This window comes from Mesoplodon bidens (genome assembly GCF_964165515.1).
Source record: "Mesoplodon bidens genome assembly, chromosome: 8".
Classification (NCBI taxonomy): Eukaryota; Metazoa; Chordata; class Mammalia; order Artiodactyla; family Ziphiidae; genus Mesoplodon; species Mesoplodon bidens.
The window spans coordinates 85,105,556-85,124,160 of NC_138165.1; the positions used below are offsets into that span (position 1 = coordinate 85,105,556).

The 18,605-nt window shown below is 39.1% G+C and overlaps 2 protein-coding genes across 14 annotated transcripts in view; both read left to right on the forward strand.

Moving 5' to 3' along the window:
* Positions 1–18,605, forward strand: part of LOC308621871 (uncharacterized protein) — a 72,017-nt gene that overhangs the window by 38,373 nt on the left and 15,039 nt on the right. For 3 of the 13 annotated variants that reach the window (XR_014016526.1, XR_014016527.1, XR_014016528.1), the window contains exons 1-2: positions 16,118–16,270; positions 16,634–16,707. The exons of 9 other annotated variants lie outside the window; for them this stretch is intronic. The gene's annotated coding sequence lies outside the window, so the exon portion shown is untranslated. Of the gene's footprint in view, positions 1–16,117; positions 16,271–16,633; positions 16,708–18,605 lie in introns of those variants that run through there. One more of the 13 variants, XR_014016521.1, reaches the window with a different exon arrangement.
* On the forward strand, positions 11,388–14,446 carry LOC308621938 (centromere protein N-like). The gene is given in 3 exon segments (XM_081242788.1): positions 11,388–13,379; positions 13,381–13,561; positions 13,565–14,446. Coding segments are annotated over 3 exon segments (1,074 nt in total). The 5' UTR covers positions 11,388–13,065; the 3' UTR covers positions 14,144–14,446.

Genomic DNA, 18,605 nt, shown 5'->3' on the forward strand with positions numbered 1-18,605 from the left:
TTTGTCTGAAGATTTTACTATTTTATTTTAATCATTAGCTTTAAAATTCTACTTAGAACACATTTTATTATAAAGTATGGAACGAGGAACTTCTTAAAGAGCTAAAATCTTCTCAAAACCATTTATTGAAAAGTCCCTTCTTTTCTCATTATCATTTCCTAAAGTATTATATATAAGATTTATTTCTAAACTATCTTTTCTGTTCCATTAATTTACCTCTCTAGTCATCTTCCAATAGCATTCTGCTTTAATTATTGCAGCTTTTATATGTTTCAGTATATCAGGCAGACCTAATCCCACTGCATTATTCTTTCTTTTTACAAAATATGTTTTAATTCATGTCTCAATAAACTTTACTTCCTTTTTTTATTTAAAAAATCACATTGGAATTTTTATTAGTATTTGCATTAAACCCACATATTAATTTGAAGAAATTTTGCAGAAGTATGCATGCATTCATTTATCATTTTTTAAATCTCTCATTAAAATGTTTTTGATTTTCTTTTCATGTCATATTCATTTTTTAAGGTAATTCTAGTTTTTTAATTGCTTTCTCTCCCTTTTCCATTATTTTTAAAAATAGTAATTTGTGGTCCATAGGACAACTCTATCTTGTTGCTGCTTCCTGTGTTGGCTGGCATTTCTATCTCTTTTTTCTTACTAGTGAACACATTTAAAGGCATGAATGTAACTGATTCTGAAAGAGTTCCTTGCCCTTTTCAAAAAACTATGTTCAAGTTTTATTTGATAAGCTGATAATAGTTTTTAGTTAAGTAGTTTTTAAGTTTTTATTCCTCATTACAAAAGCTGTAACCCTTAATTACAGGAAATTATGAAAACCCAAGAGAGGGGGAAATTTCAACTTGGAGATGATGTACACGTTGCTTTATAGATGCCTTTTCTTTGAAGGTATACCTTGAAGAATAGATAATTTGACAGTGGGACTGGGGGAAAAGGAAAGATAGAAGGGCAATCCAGAGGGCAAAAAAGGTTTGGAGATAAAAATCTTCAGCATGGCTCACAGGACATTGCTGGTTTCATGGAGTTAAGGATGGACATAGATAAGACTGGAGGTGAGTTGGGATAAGATTTTGGAGATCTTGAATGTTAGGCTAAGGAATTTGGCATTTATATTCTGCAGGAAGTGAAAAAAAATCCAAGTCCCACCTTTGTCCTTAAAAAATCTCAACTTCTGGAACACACAAAATTCCTGTAAAGCTCTTTTTGTACTACAGCACATAGAAGTACAATGTTATATTTGAGAATCACTATTTGTTCATTTCCTGCAAGACATGTTTGAATGTAAAATGGGAGGAAAAGCCTTGTATTTAAGTTCCTTCCTGATTTTTTTCCCCAAAGGGAAGGGGGAAAGTTACAAATTCATCCACTGTGATTGAACACAAGCAAAACTCCACATCTGTGCCCAACTGTAAAACACAGTCACAGAAATGGCACAATAACTATGAAGTCAGAAAAAGTAGTATATTGCTGGAAGAGCAAATTTATAATCAGTAAAGATTCTTTTTAATGTTTTCTGAAACCTGAGAGGTCTGCAGTTTTGGCTGTTTGCCTAGTAAATTGAAAGGCCTTTTTTTTTTTTTAATCTGGGGTTTAACTTTTCTTGGTCTAAGGCCCAATCTATCACTAGTGGTGAGTCAGAAGGAATGCCTGAAATAGATCATGTGCAGCTTTTTACGTTCATGTCTGATCTTCCTTGGATGGCCAGAACTGTTTATTATTCATCTATTTATTTCACAAAAACCAGCCAAGTGTTCATATATTAATTGTTTGCTGAATTATATAAAAAGATTTCAACTCATCTGTCAAAAATGTGAGACAACAAATAGCATTGTGTGATGTGTATTTTGACGTGAACTTTAGGCTGGTAGTTAGAATCATAAGTACAGAAGTAGCCAAGATGTTTTCTTTTCCCTTTTCCTTGACTGGGAAGAACTGCCCAGTGAATGCTATTAGCCAATGAAGAAAGTTCTGATAAAGATATTTTTTCAAAATAGTAATAGAAAGTAAAAACACTTACTTACAGAAAGTGATCATCATAAACTAGAAAGACAGAATTACACATGAAATAGTGATATCCATCTTTGGGCGTAAGATAGAATAACAGAAGCCCCCTCTCCAGAACCCTTAAAAGAATGAAAAATGTCAGCCAGTAAATAATGCGCTAGTGGTGTGCAAACTAAGGCGGACCACAGATTCTGAAGAATATCCTGAGGTAGAATGAGAGGGTTTTCCCACTTCTCACTTCTACCCTACCCTCTGTAGACCATCATGGCCTCTGGAGCACTCTTTAGAGGTGCCATTTGTGTTTCTGTAAGAGCTTCTATTGTCCATACACACAGGTACCAAATCAAGAGAGCATGAGAAGAAGCTGGGCAGGAAGAGTCCAGGAAAAATTGTTGCTAAAGTTATCATTGACACCAGCCCAAAGAGAATACGTAAAGACCCCTTGCCCTAGATGTGTTTGTAGGAAGTAAGTTGGTATTGCTCTAAACTAAAGAAACGGATGGGACTCTGGAACATTTCCTCCCTGGAGCTCCTGGACATGCTTTATCTTTTCATCATTGCCGTATATCTCCCCTCAACCATTCTTCAGTGCTGGATTAGAAAGTAGCTAAAGACAGTTCTTAAAGTAGATTGGTGATTGCCAGGGGCTGGGAGATAGGGGAAATGGGGAGATGTTGGCCAAAGGATACAAACTTCCAGTTATAGGTGAATAAGTTCTGGGGAGCTAATGTCCCAGTTAGCAATACTGTATTGTGTACTTGAAAATTGATAAGAGAGTAGATCTTAAATGTTTGCACACCAAATAAATGGTAATCATGTTAGGCGGTGGATGTGTTAATTAACCTTATTATGGTAATCATTTTGCAATATATATGTATGTATATCATATCATCATATTGTACACAAACTAGCACAATGTTATATGTTAATTATATCTCAATAAAGCTAAAAAAAAGACACGGCTGTCAATTTCTTATGGTCTTGTGGAGATTCATTTATTCATTCAATGTATATGCAGCACCTGTGTGCCATGAATATACGACCAGAAGAGTTTGCCAAATGAGTGGCGCAGCTACTATATGCAATGGGATTTAGGAAGCTATCTTTATAAGCCGATGGCCTGGGAAGGCTTTACCAAAGGACTCATGATTTGACTGGGACTTGTGGAATGGGTAGGGTTTGAACTGGAAGAGAAGGAGAAAGTTATAGCTGGAAGTGTGGAGGCATGAGTAGGAGACCTGAGAGAACTCAAGCAAGGAAGTGAGGTTTAGGCCAGGTTAGGAATACCTGGGAGTTAAGAAATATGGGAGGAAAGGGAAAGTGTGGTAGGCAGAATAATGCATGCTGACCCCAGAGATATCCATGACCAAATATGTCAACTTATATGGCAAAAGGGACTTTGCAGATGTGAGTTACAGATCTTGAGATGGGGAGTTTATCCTGGATTATCTGGGTGGGCACAATGGAATCACAAGGGTCCTTAGATATAAGAGGAAGGCAAGAGGGTCAAAGAAGGAGATGTGACCACGGAAGCAGAGCTTGGAGGGATGGAAAGAAGGGGGCCACGAGCCGTGAACGGCAGGCAGCCTCCAGAAGCTGAAAAGGCCAGGAAATTGATTCTCCCCTGGAGCCTCCAGAGGGAATACAGTCCTGCCAACACCTTGATCTTAGCCCAGTGAGACCCATGTTAGACTTCTAACCCTCACAACTGTAAGCTATGACAGTGTGCTGTTTCAGACCACTGTGTGTGGTAATTTGTTACAGCAATGACAGGAAACTAACATAAAAGAAAAGTAACGTTAAAGAATTAATGTAAAGCACTTCACATTAATCCTTTAAAAAATATTCACAGGGGCTTCCCTGGTGGCGCAGTGATTGGGAGTCTGCCTGCTGATGCAGAGGACACGGGTGCGCGCCCCGGTCCAGGGGGGTTCCACATGCCGTGGAGCAGCTGGGCCCGTGAGCCATGGCCGCTGAGCCTGTGCGTCCAGAGCCTGTGCTCCGCAACGGGAGAGGCCACAACGGTGAGAGGCCTGCGTACCGCAAAAAAAAAAAATATATATATATATATATATATATGTGTGTGTGTGTGTGTGTGTGTGTGTGTATATATATATATATATATATATATATATATATATATATATTCACAATATTGTAACAAAGCTGGAACTACTCTTACAGCCATTTTACCAGGAAGAAAGTGAGGCTTGGAGAGGTGAAATTGCCCAGGGCCTCACACATAGTAAACTGCAACTTCTCCCTGTAGTGGATCCTGAGTGGGGAAAGGGAGTTTGTCCAGAGGTAGGGCAAAAAGAAGTGAGGGGGGAAAAGTGCCAAAGAGAGATAGAAGGACAAAGAAAAGTGTGTGTGTCTGTGTGTGTCTCTGTATGTCTGTGTGTGTCTGTGTCTGTTGCGAGGGTGTCAATAAAGATAAACTTGGTTTACTTCTATCAATACTTCGGCTATGACCACCAGGCTCAGTTGAGTCCCCACCTCGGTTGTTTTTAATAAAGGGGCCAGCCAAACGTTTTTCCCATTGATTTGATCTAATCACTTTTCTTTCCAAATGTTAAAATTTGAATTTCCATTTCTTTTAAACAAATCTGTAGAATCATTTAAAATGAAAATTCTTTTTTCACTGTGGATATCCTGCACCATGTTAAAAATGGATCATTAAAACAAAAATTTTATGCTATCTGAATTATATCTCAATTTTTTTAAAATGTAGACTATGTAGTTAAGATCCCTAGAAGGAATTAAAGTAAATGTTAAAATTTAACCTAAAATCAAAAGCTAGAGTCACTTTTTAACCAAAGGTTACCTCCTACACAGCATGTCAAGTGAAAATTATCCTGGAAAAGGTGTTGAATTGCCCAGAGTACAGCAATAATCAGGATTAGTCTAGTCTTTACCATTTCTTAGTGAATTCAGTGCAGCCAGTTCTTCCTACAGCATTGGAGTCCATCACCGTTTCTATTGTTAGGCAACAGATGAGGTTGTTGGCTTGCATTTCAGCTCTAGGTTGTAGGAAAAATACAATTTGAGTGTGCACAATTGACTTGGCAGAAATTAAAGACATATATGTGCAATTTCTCTGTATGATTCAATTCTACTCTCTACTTCATATGATTTCATTTAATCCCTTTCCTCACTTCTATTTATAATTAATTTCTACTATCTAGTCCTAGTGAACCATAACATTCCTTCTGTACGTAAAACATGCCCCTGCAAAAACACAAAATCATAGTTCTTCCACATAGATATACATAACCTTAATATTTTCATATATTTCTTTATAATCATTTTTCCATATTTTTAAACACACTTGAGATCATCATGTACAAATTGTTACACATTTTCAATGTTTTTAGTTTTCTGATATTATAGCTAATGCTGCAGTGGACATATATGAACACACTTCTTGGCCTTTCTGACTGTACTTGTTCATTCTTTAAAATTTTGAAATAACAGGTTTAAATTTTGAAACAATTACAGAAGAATTGAAAGTACAATTCAAAGAATTTTATTTTCTTTAGTCATTTGAGAGTAAGTTATCAATGCCACATCACCCCTGAATATTTCTCTGTGTGCTTTCCTACAAATAACACTCTCCCACTTAACCATAGAATAACAACCCGAATCCAGAACTTAACATTGATACACTACTACCGTCTAATAATTTATAGTCCCATTCAAGTTTGGCCAATTGTTCCAATAATTCCTTTATAGCAAAAGCATCCAATTCAGACTCAGGTATTATATGCAGTTGTCATGTCTCTGTATAGTTTCCTATATATTGGAACATTGGTTCAGCCTTTTCTTGATCTCGTGGTCTTGACACTCTGGAAGAGTACAGGCCTGTTATTTTTTTATTTTATCAACTTGGGTTTAATTTATATTTCCTCATGATTAAGCTGAAATTTATTATGAATATTTGGCAAGAAAAACAGAACTAATGCTGAGTTTTCCTCTTTGCAGTCTACCAGGTCGTATGTGATTTAATTTGTCCTGTTACTGATGATGTTCACTTTGACCATTTGATTAAGGTGGTGTCTGCCAGGCTTCTTCATTGTAAAATTACTCTTTTCCCCTTTGTAATTAATAAATACTTTGTGGGGAGGTACTTTGGAACTATGAAAATGTTCTATTTCTCATCAAACTTTTAATTTATTCACTCATTCATTTAGATCAGTATGGACTCATGGATTCATGTTTTATTCATGGATTATAATCCATTGTTATCATTATTTATGTCCATGTTCAGTTTGTCCCCGATTTGGCAACTGGGAGCCTATTCAAGTTGGCTTCTGTGTCCTTTTGACATGTCTTCTTTATTTTTTGAAAACCTCTTTGTTTTCTGGTACAACAAAATATTCTAGGATTGCCTTTTACTTTTCTTGCACTGGCCCTGGAATCAGCCACTTCTCCAAGGAAACTTGATTCCCTTTAGTGGAAAATGGTATTTAGAATCCAAGACCTGGGTGCTAGATGTATTCATTGCTGTTGGGATGTTGCTGGCCAGTAGACAGCATACAGGTATACCCACAGGCAGACATTTCCATCTAGAATTATTTCTCTAGTTATATATTAAAAAGTATAAGTTCACACTGACACACCTAATTCCAATCCAATATCTTTTTATATTGTTCTCCATTAGGAAAAACCAGGCTTCTATTATCTTTAAAACATTTGCTTAATTTTCTATATATAACTAACTGTAAGTGGATTGAATGGTGGTCCCCAAAATTATATGTCCACATCCTAGCCCCTGGAACCTATAAATGTGACCTTACTTGAAAAAGGGGGCTTTGCAGATGTAATTAAAATCTCAAGGTGGGATCATCTTGGATTATCTGGGTGGAACTTAAATCCAATGGCAGGTGTCTTTATAAAAAACACACAGAGAAGAGAGCCACACAGGGAGAAGAGGGGAAGGCCATACAAGGACAGAGGCAGAGATTGGACTTCTGCAGCCACAAGCCATCTGACGCTGGAAGGATTCTCCCCTAGAGCCTTTGGAGCTAGCACCGCCCTGCAGACACCTTGATTTTCTAAGAACCTCACGCCTCCTCTGCTGCCCCATCTCCCATGCTAGTGCCCTCTTTCTCTGCTCCAGCTCTGACTCCCCAGCTCAAGCCACTTCCCAACTTCCTCATGGATACCCTTCTCACCCACTGGAACTCCACACCCAAAAGCAGGCCACCCTCTGTGTGGATGTCCTCCTCATAATGTTGCCAGATAAAATACAGGGTGTCCAGTTAAATTTGAATTTCAGATAAACTACATACAATTCATGCAAGATTTGAGACATATTTATACTAAGAAATTATTCATTGTTTATCTGAAATTCAAATTTAATAGGATGTCAGGTTTTGTTTTATTGGCTTTTTTTTCCCTTGGCTAAATCTGGCAACCCTACCTCCTTACCCTACTTAGGCTAAGACCTCCACCTCCATGGAATGGCCTCTGTACTCCACTGGGGCTCTGCATTTGCACAGGGCTGCCCCTCTGATGGGCATCCTTTCCTCTCTGCTCCGACTCTGGTGCCCCATGCCGGGCCATCATGGCTCCCCGCACTCCACCCCTACTACCACAGACAAATGCCTTGCTTTGTCCCACCTAATAGCTTTAGGACTGAATTGTTTAGGAAGAGAAGAGAAAGGAAGGGAAGTGAAGGGAATAGAAGAGGAAGAGAAGTCTGATTATACTTTTCAGTCTGCTTCATATTCTCCCTAAAACAGAACACTTTTTATGTGAAGAAATGGGCTGTATTAGGGTTCTCCAGAGAAACAGAACCAATAGGATGGATGGATGGATGGATGGATACATGGATGGTTAGATAGATAGATAGATAGATAGATAATAGATATACTGAAGATATTTATTATATGAATTGGCTCACACAGTTTTGGTGGCTGAGAAGTCCCACAATCTGTCCTCTGCAAGCTGGAGAACCAGGAAAGCTGGTGGAATAATTCAGTTTGAGTCCAAAGGCCTGCAAAGTGGAGGGGGGTGTGGGTGAGATGGGAGGGTAGGAGTGGGCACTGCTGTAACTCCTGGAGTGTGAAGGCCCAAGAAGCAGGAGATTTAATGTCTGGGGACAGGAGAAGATGGGCATTCAAGCTCAAGAAGAGAAAGCCGAGATTTTGCCCTTCCTTGGCCTTTTTTATCCTGTTCGGACCCTCAGTGGATTGGATGATGCCCACCCACAATGGTGAGGGCAGATCTTTACTCAATCTACTCAACCAAATGCTAATGTCTTTCAGAGACATTCTCACAGACACACCCAGAAATAGTGTTTTACCAGCTACCTAGGCATCCATTAGCCCAGTCTAACATTTTATGATCTAACATAAAATTAATCATCACATTGCCTACGTGAAGAATTGATAGCCCTTTGTCAGTCACTAAACGGAAAATAAATTGTGTTTTTTAAGGATTACTTGAGGATAGTGAGATTTAAAAAGACTCAAATGCTAGGAGAAATAGCATTTGAAGGGTGTCCAGTGTCTTATCTTTTGATCTCCTCATCATTTTTCAGGTGCTGTCTTTGTTGATGCCTCTCATCTCTTTATTTTGTGTCTACTCTGGATTTTTATGAGATTTCTGAATAAGAACCCATAAGCACCAAACTCTAAATTTCCCACTTTTTCTCACAACTGTCATTGTCTCAGCCTCAACCAATCCTTTGATTTTAAACAAAAAGTGGGGAAGATTTAAAAGAGTTCTAGCAAGCAAAATGAAAATAAATAAGGAAACACAAGCTTTAAATGATACATTAAACAAGATGGACTTAATTGATATTTATAGGACATTCTATCCAAGAACAACAGAATACACTTTCTCCTCAAGTGCTCATGGAACATTCTCCAGGATAGATCATATCTTGGGTCACAAATCAAGCCTTGCTAAATTTAAGAAAACTGCAATCATACCAAGTATCTTTTCCGACCACAACGCTATGAGACTAGATGTCAATTACAGGAAAAAGTCTGTAAAAAATACAAACACAGGCTTCCCTGGTGGAGCAGTGGTTGAGAGTCCACCTGCTGATGCAGGGGACACGGGTTCATGCCCTCGTCCGGGAAGATCCCACATGCCACCGAGCGGCTGGGCCTGTGAGCCATGGCCGCTGAGCCGGCGTGTCCGGAGCCTGAGCTCTGCAACAGGAGAGGCCACAACAGTGAGAGGCCCGCGTACCGCCAAAAGAAAAAAAAAAACTCATGGAAGCTAAACAATACACTACTAAATAACCAAGAGATCACTGAAGAAATCAAAAAGGAAATCAAAAAACACCTAGAAACAAATTACAATGAAAACAAGACAACCCAAAACCTATGGGATGCAGCAAAAGCAGTTCTAAGAGGGAAGTATATACCAATACAATCCTACCTCAAGAAACAAGAAACATCTCAAATAAACAACCTAACCTTACACCTAAAGCAATTAGAGAAAGAAGAACAAAAAAACCCCCAAAGTTAGCAGAAGGAAAGAAATCATAAAGATCAGATCAGAAATAAATGAAAAAGAAATGAAGGAAAAAATAGCAAAGATCAATAAAACTAAAGGTGGTTCTTTGAGAAGATAAACAAAATTAATAAACCATTAGCCAGACTCATCAAGAAAAAAGGGGAGAAGACTCACATCAATAGAATTAGAAATGAAAAGGAGAAGTAACAACTGACACTGCAGAAATACAAAGGATCATGAGAGATTACTACAAGCAACTATATGCCAATAAAATGGACAACCTGGAAGAAATGGACAAATTCTTAGAAAAGCACAACCTTCTGGAACTGAACCAGGAAGAAATAGAAAATATAAACAGACCAATATATAATTGAAACTGTGATTTAAAATCTTCCAACAAAGAAAAGCCCAGGACCAGATGGCTTCACAGGTGAATTCTATCAAACATTTAGAGAAGAGCTAACACCTATCCTTCTCAAACTCTTCCAAAATATAGCAGAGGAAGGAACCCTCCCAAATTCATTCTACGAGGCCACCATCACCCTGATACCAAAAGCAGACAAACATGTCACAAAGAAAGAAAACTACAGGCCAATATCACTGATGAACATAGATGTAAAAATCCTCAGCAAAATACTAACAGAATCCAACAGCACATTAAAAGGATCATACACCATGATCAAGTGGGGTTTATCCCAGGAATGCAAGGATTTTTCAATATACTCAAATCAATCAATGTGATAAACTATATTAACAAATTGAAGGATAAAAACCATATGATCATCTCAATAGATGCAGAAAAAGCTTTTGACACCCATCAACACCCATTTATGAAAAAACTCTCCAGAAAGTAGGCATAGAGGGAACTTACCTCAACATAATAAAGGCCATATATGACAAACCCACAGCCAACATTGTTCTCAATGGTGAAAAACTGAAACCATTTCATCTAAGATCAGGAACAAGACAACGTTTTCCACTCTCACAACTATTATTCAACATTGTTTTGGAAGTTTTAGCCACAGCAGTCAGAGAAGAGAAAGAAAAAAAAGGAATCCAAATCGGAAAAGAAAGCTGTCACTGTTTGCAGATGACATGATGCTATACCTAGAGAATCCTAAAGATGCTACCAGAAAACTACTAGAGCTAATCAATGAATTTGGCAAAGTAGCAGGATACAAAATTAATGCACAGAAATCTCTTGCATTCCTATACACTAATGATGAAAAATCTGAAAGAGAAATTAAGGAAACACTCCCATTTACCACTGCAACAAAAAAAAATAAAATATCTAGGAATAAACCTACCTAAGGAGACAAAAGACCTGTATGTAGAAAACTATAAGACACTGATGAAAGAAATTAAAGATGATAAAAACAGATGGAGAGATATACCATGTTCTTGGATTGGAAGAATCAACATTGTGAAAATGACTATACTACCCAAAGCAATCTACAGATTCAATGCAATCCCTATCAAACTACCAATGGCAGTTTTCACAGAACTAGAGCAAAAAATTTCACAATTTGTATGAAACACAAAAGAGCCTGAATAGCCAAAGCAATCTTGAGAAAGAGAAACGGAGCTAGAGGAATCAGGCTCCCGGATTTCAGACTATACTTAAAAAGCTACAGTAATCAAGACAGTATGGTACGGGCACAAAAACAGAAATATAGATCAATGGAACAAGGTAGAAAGCCCAGAGATAGACCCACACACATATGGTCACCTTATTTTTGATAAAGGAGGCAAGAATATACAATGGAGAAAAGACAGCCTCTTCGATAAGTGGTGCTGGGAAAACTGGACAGCTACATGTAAAAGAATGAAATTAGAACACTCCCTAACACCATACACAAAAATAAACTCAAAATGGATTAAAGACCTAAATGTAAGGCCAGACACTATAAAATTCTCTGAGGAAAACATAGGAAGAACACTCTACGACATAAATCACAGCAAGATCCTTTTTGACCCACTTCCTAGAGAAATGGAAATACAAACAAAAATAAACAAATGGGACCTAGTGAAACTTAAAAGCTTTTGCACAGCAAAGGAAACTATAAACAAGACGAAGAGGCAACCCTCAGAATGGGAGAAAATATTTGCAAATGAAGCAACTGACAAAGGATTAATCTCCAAAATTTACAAGCAGCTCATGCAGGTCAATATCAAAAAAGCAGACAACCCAATCCCAAAGTGGGCAGAAGACCTAAATAGACATTTCTCACAAGAAGATATACAGATTGCCAACAAACACATGAAAAGATGCTCAACCTCACTAATCATTACAGAAATGCAAATCAAAACTACAATGAGATATCACCTCACACCAGTCAGAATGGCCATCATCAAAAAATCTAGAAACAATAAATGCTGGAGAGGGTGTGGAGAAAAGGGAACCCTCTTGCACTGTTGGTGGGAATGTAAATTGATGCAGCCACTATGGAGAACAGTATGGAGGTTCCTGAAAAAACTAAAAATAGAACTACCCTACGACCCAGCAATCCCACTACTGGGCATATACCCTGAGAAAACCATAATTCAAAAAGAGTCATGTAGCACAATATTCATTGCAGCTCTATTTGCAATAGCCAGGACATGGAAGCAACCTAAGTGTCCATCGACAGATGAATGGATAAAGAAGATGTGGAACATATATACAATGGAATATTACTCAGCCATAGAAATGAATGAATTTTGAGTTATTTGTAGTGAGGTGGATGGACCTAGAGTCTGTCATACAGAGTGAAGTAAGTCAGAAAGAGGAAAACAAATACTGTATGCTAACACATATATATGGAATCTAAAAAAAAAAAAAGGTTCTGAAGAACCTAGGGGCAGGACAGGTATAAAGACGCAGACGTAGAGAATGGACTTGAGGACACGGACGGGGGAAGGGTAAGCTGGGACGAAGTGAGAGAGTGGCATGGACATATATACACTACCAAACGTAAAATAGATAGCTAGTGGGAAGCAGCCGCATAGCACAGGGAGATCAGGTCGGTGCTTTGTGACCACCTAGAGGGGTGGGAGAGGGAGGGGGGGAGGGAGACGCAAGAGGGAGGAGATATGGGGATATATGTATATGTATAGCTGATTCACTTTGTTATAAAGCAGAAACTAACACACCATTGTAAAGCAATTATACTCCAATAAAGATGTTAAAAATAAAATAAAATTTAAAAATTAAAAATAAAAAGATAAAAGAGATCCAGTATATCTGCTAAATACTGAAAATAAATCAATAATCCCACACATAGTTATTCTTTCTGCCAAGTTCAGTTCTCTTCTTTAGTCTACCCCAGACCATCCTTACCAACATTATATGCCAGCCACTCATCAGAGTCATGACCTTGGATATCTGCTTTTCTATTCTTTTTTAAACTTTTATTTTATTGGGGAACAGCTGATGAGGAGAAAGCCGGCCAGTGATGTGGGACGGTAAGAGAACCCCTGATGGCATGACATCGGGCCCCCGAGCGTGGTGGGAGCCTTGAAGAAGCCTCATCCCATGCCTCTGAGGCGACTCTTTCACAACTGCCACAAGTCCCAAGTACCAAAGAGATGGATGAAAGTGTTTCTGAGTTTTTCAGGAGGACCATCTTGAAAATTCCAATGACTGAAATGATGACAATACTGAAAACCTGGAATTTTTTGTCTGAAAATCAACTGCAGACTGTAAACTTCCGGCAGAGAAAGGAATCTCTTGTTCAGGACTTGGTTCTGCTTTGTGAGAAGAATCATGCAAGTCTCAATGATGCAGCCCTTTTAGACATCATTTATACTCAATTTCATCGGCATCAGAAAGTTTCGGATGTTTTTCAGATGAGTAAAGGACCAGATAAAGACATTGACCTTTTTGATATGGAACAATTCAAAATTCTTAAGAAAAATTCCTCAGAGAGCTTTAAAAAATGTGACGGTCAGCTTCAGAGATGCCGAGGAGAATGCAGTATGGATTCAAATTGCCTGGGGAACACAGTATAGAAAGCCAAACCAGTACAAACCTGCTTACGTGGTGTATTATTCCCAAACTCCATATGCCTTCACTTCTTCCTCCTAACTGAAAAGCAATCTACCCCTTCTGGGTCAGGCACTGACAATTGCTAGCAAACACCATCAGATTGTGAAAATGGACCTCAGAAGCCAGTATCTGGACGCTCTTAAGGCTAATGTTTTTAAACTGTATAATCAGACCTTTGAAACTCACAACTCTACTACACCTCTACAAGAAAGAAGCCTTGAGCTAGATATAAATATGGATTCAAGGATCATTCATGAAAACAAAATAGAAAAAGAGAGAGTCCAGAGAGTGACTCAAGAAATCTTTGGGGACTATCCACAACCAAAACTAGAATTTGCACAATATAAGCTTGAAACGAAATTCAAAAGTGACCTAAATGGGGGCATCCTGGCTGAGAGAGAAGAACCCCTCCGGTGCCTGGTTAAGTTCTCTAGCCCCCATCTTCTGGAAGCACTGAAATCCTTAGCACCAGCCGGTATTGCAGATGCACAACTTTCTCCATTGCTCACTTGCATACCCAATAAGGGAATGAATTATTTTAAAATTAGAGATAAAGAAGATGTATGTGGTTTTGTAAGCACAGCATCCTTGACTGTATTGCATATGCATTTTAGTTAATGACTAGCTGGAGAGCTTCTAGCTGCAAACTTGTTTTAGAGATTAATCCTTGATATTGATGATTGAGAAGTGTTCAGTATAATTCTTGGGACTGATTCTTTCCTCCTCTTGCAAAGCATAGCAGTTGTGGGACTTTAAGATGTGACAGGATGTCTTTTTTCTCACTCCTATCTCTCCTCAGTCCTGGAGAGGTCTGGTTCCAGTTGCTAGTTTCCAGGGATTTTCTCTTAAGCCTTGGATCACAGAAAGAAGCACCAAGAAACTATACCCAACTCAAAACTTTCTAGGAGAGGGCTTACCCTGGTGGCACAGTGGTTGAGAGTCCGCCTGCCAATACAGGGGACACGGGTTCGTGCCCTGGTCCGGGAAGATCCCGCATGCCGCGGAACGGCTGGGCCTGTGAGCCATGGCTGCTGAGCCTGCGCGTCCGGAGCCCGTGCTCCACAACGGGAGAGGCCACAACAGTGAGAGGCCCGCGTACCAAAAAAAAAAAAAAAACTTGCTAGGAGAATCATAAAATTGGTCCATTCAAAAGGTAGAATTGGGCCCATTAAGTTATTATTGCAGGAAGTAGCCTATCAGTTGATTCAGCTATATAAACTAATGATTTCATTGTAAATATGATACTTCTTATAATCTATTTTATCATACATATGGCATTTGAACTGACTGATAATAACAGGTTTGTGAATAAAGATATTTGAAAATGAGTAACAAAAAAAACAAAAATAAACAATAACATTTATTTTATTGAAGTATAGTTGATTTATAATGCTGTGTTAATTTCTGCTGTACAGCAAAGTGATTCAGTTATACATATATATATTCCTTTCCATATTCTTTCCCATTATGGTTTATCACAGGATATTGACCATAGTTCCCTGTGCTCTACAGTTGGACCTTGTTGTTTATCCATTCTATATATAATAGTTTGCATCTGCTAATCCCAAACTCCCAGTCCATTTCTTCCCCACTCCCCCTCCCCTTTGGCAACCACAAGTCTGTTCTCTATGTCTGTGAGTCTGTTTCTGGGAGATCTGTTTTTCTCACGTTCTCTGCAGACTAATGCTGCACCACTGTTTCTGTGCCCAGGCACGGGGCGGAGCCGAGCACCAGGCCTCTCTCCTCTCTGTCCACCTTCTGTCCCTGCCACAGGTGTTTTCATCTTTGCCCCACAGACTTGTAGCTCCCAGCCCTTCCCTTTCATCTCCCTGCTGTTTCCTGCTTCTCACTTACAAAAGTGTGACACTGGACAGACAGATCCTCCTCTTCAGGCTGAAGCAACGTAAGGAGACTTCACGGCCTTGTCATCACCTAGTTAGCCCTTCTGACATCCATATCACTTTTATAAATGTACGGGGCAAAAATCAGAACTCAAGCAGCGTCTGGGCCTAAAATAATGACCAAATTAGAAACTGTAATTTAGGGAAGCAGCTCGATTTCCTAAGTGCTCTCTAATTATGTTTTTTCATCTACTGTCCAACCAACGGCAGCCATAAATTGAAGTGCTGTGGTTAGAGAGCACATTTCTGATCAAATAAATCACAAATCTAAGTCAGTCAGTCAAGGCATAACATGCTCTTTTCTCTTTTTACAGTCATAGGCAGCAATAAATGACAAAGGCTTGCACGCAATAAAGCTGTTATCAGACTGTGAGAAAAAAAAATCCCATACATTAGTGGTTACATTATAGCTACACCAAGCTAATAAATTCAGATGCCTTTTACATGCTAGAATATTTTCCCATCACAAATGAGGTACCAAGTCATGTTTGTCTTTCCAAAGATTTGTCACAGTCATTCCTACCATTCCTGCGTGAATCATCCGGGCTCATCTGTTAAGACTTAGAAGATTGTGGCCAATGGTCAATACAATTGAAGTGATAAATGTGCAGTTGGCTCATGTGAAAGCCCGTGTGGGTTTGTTTCAGGAGTAACTGGGGGAAGATTTATGGTGGGAGGGCAGTGATATGCGTGGGAATTTCAGTAAGTGGTGGAGCTGAGATACAGAGGGATCAGAATGAGAGGGTGAGACCCAACGATTGAGCTAAGAGAAGCAAAGTTTAGAAAGAACCAGTGAATCAAGATCATGGCTGCAAAGGGAAACTTGAGTCAAGGAAGGTTTCAGGTCAGTGCTAACCCAGATGCCCCAGGTTTGCCCAAGGGACACCTGAGAGCCTTTAGCACTGACAGCTTCTGCTGTGAGATGAGTAATAACTCCCTCTCCTTTTCTTAGAGGACTCTCTTAAAGCCAATGAAATGATGGGTGACAAAAAAGCTTACAAAAATCTTGGTGATGTCCTACACAACTGGAAACAAATGTTATGTCTTTTTTAAAAAGATAATTCCTACCATTACTCTCTTTTGAGGTATCATATAATTAAGGAAAACTCATTTTAGTGATGTAGCTAAAAATCAGAACCTACCAATCAGTTGCCTTTGGGTTGTGCTTATCTGTATCCAGACCTCTCCTTAAATTTTTCATCAACAGTAAGGAGAACGTGGGTGCAAATGGCAGAGATCTCAGGAGCAAGAGTGGCCACTGGCATGGACAAGAGGCAAAAGGTGAGAGGTGCCCCATTAAGGTAGCTTTCATTTTTCCTCTATTGAGCTCTTTGCCTAAGTTCAGGACTGGACTTGCTGTGAGGGGAAAAGCCCACATCATTTCCCTATTATGGTAACTGAGCAACTACAGCACATACTTTATCAATTATGTTTCATTTGGGTGAAACTTCACTTTGGAATTTATCATAAGAAAAATCTTGGGAAAGATGCAGACAGTAAATCTAGTTTTCTTCTTGTCGTTATGTTTATTTTTAAAGAATTAATTTGATCATAGTTTGGTGTTGAGGATGTCTTCAGATGATGCCTAAAAAGGTGGTGAACACAGTCCAGAGTAACTTCTTAGCTTTTTTGTCCACCTCAACATACACAAAAGATGACATTCTTAGAGCATTTCTACCTACTAAAGAATTTAAGGAAATGAAGGTCATGTTATCATACAGGAAGAGTCTTGAATTTGTTTTAAAAGGTGAAAAATGGAAAAAGTTAGATGCTCTAACTGTTGTTAATGGCTAATCTCTTGTGACTCCCTCAAAATGGATGGCAACACACGAGGTGTGCTAATAATATACTCTGAGACGCTCTTGTCCAAAAACCCTCTTGAGGACTTGAGATCCAGCTGAGACAACTCTTCCCACTCCAGAGTTCCAAGAATTCCACAGAACTCCTGTCACTCCAAACCATAGGATTTCTGGATAAGATGCAAAAACTTTAAAAATATATATATAGCTTGAAAGGAAATACCTAGGCACCAGAACAGAAGATGGAACTCAAAACTAGAGCAATATGTGTATGAGATGACATCAAAGTCCTGGGGACACTGGGCCCAGTCACAGGCTGTGTATGGCTGTGTATCCATATAGGGATGAAGGCCATGACTGAGGGCTCACACCAGGTGGGGAACTAGAACCAAGACCTCTGCTTCAGAGCAGAGTCCTGGAGGTCTGGCCTACTATGAAGAGAGCATTAGACGCACCACACTGGTTGCATAAAGGAAGCTTGTGCCCTTGGCACTTTGTGCATAAGAAGGAGTCTCCTCTGAGAAATTAAAACTCCATGCAGGGGTTTCCCTGTTGATGCAGTGGTTGAGAATCCGCCTGCCAATGCAGGGGACATGGGTTCGATCCCTGGTCTGGGAAGATCCCACATGCCGTGGAGCACCTAAGCCCGTGTGCCACAACTACTGAGCCTGTGCTCTAGAACCCGTGCTCCACAACAAGAGAAGCCACCGCAGTGAGAAGCCCACGCACTGCAACAAAGAGTAGCCCCCGCTCGCCACAACTAGAGAAAGCCCATGTGCAGCAATGAAGACCCAACACAGCCAAAAATAAATAAATAAATAAAATAAATTTCTAAAAAAAAAAAAAAAACCTATGCAGAGGTTTAAGATCTGAATTAATACCATCTGCATGGTATGAGAATCCCAAGCCCAGAAATTAGTATGAAAATGGGTCCTGAATGGGGTGGAATCCCCAAGAGCTGGGCTGGAAGCAAACACAAAATCTTTCTTTGAGAACACTTTTATAATGCAAAGCACCTGGAATATCTAAAGAAACAATGTACCTGCTAAAGATATACTCACACTTAAAAATTACAGACTACGTGAGGAAATGATCCACCATGAGGGAGAGTCGGGAGACAATAAATGAGAGAATTAGCACCCCAGGAACTTGAGATAATACAGAATAAAATAAAACAAGAGACAATAAAATAAGAAAATGCAAGGAAGAGAAAATGAAACGAATAGATTATTTAGTAAAAGAAAGATGTTAGAATGTGATATAAGTGCACATATTCCCACAAAGTCGCTGAGTCATAATGGATCCAAATAGAAACCAAAAAATTGAAGGTAAACTTGACATTTTTTGATTGTTATACTTTGGAACAGATTACCTGCAGGG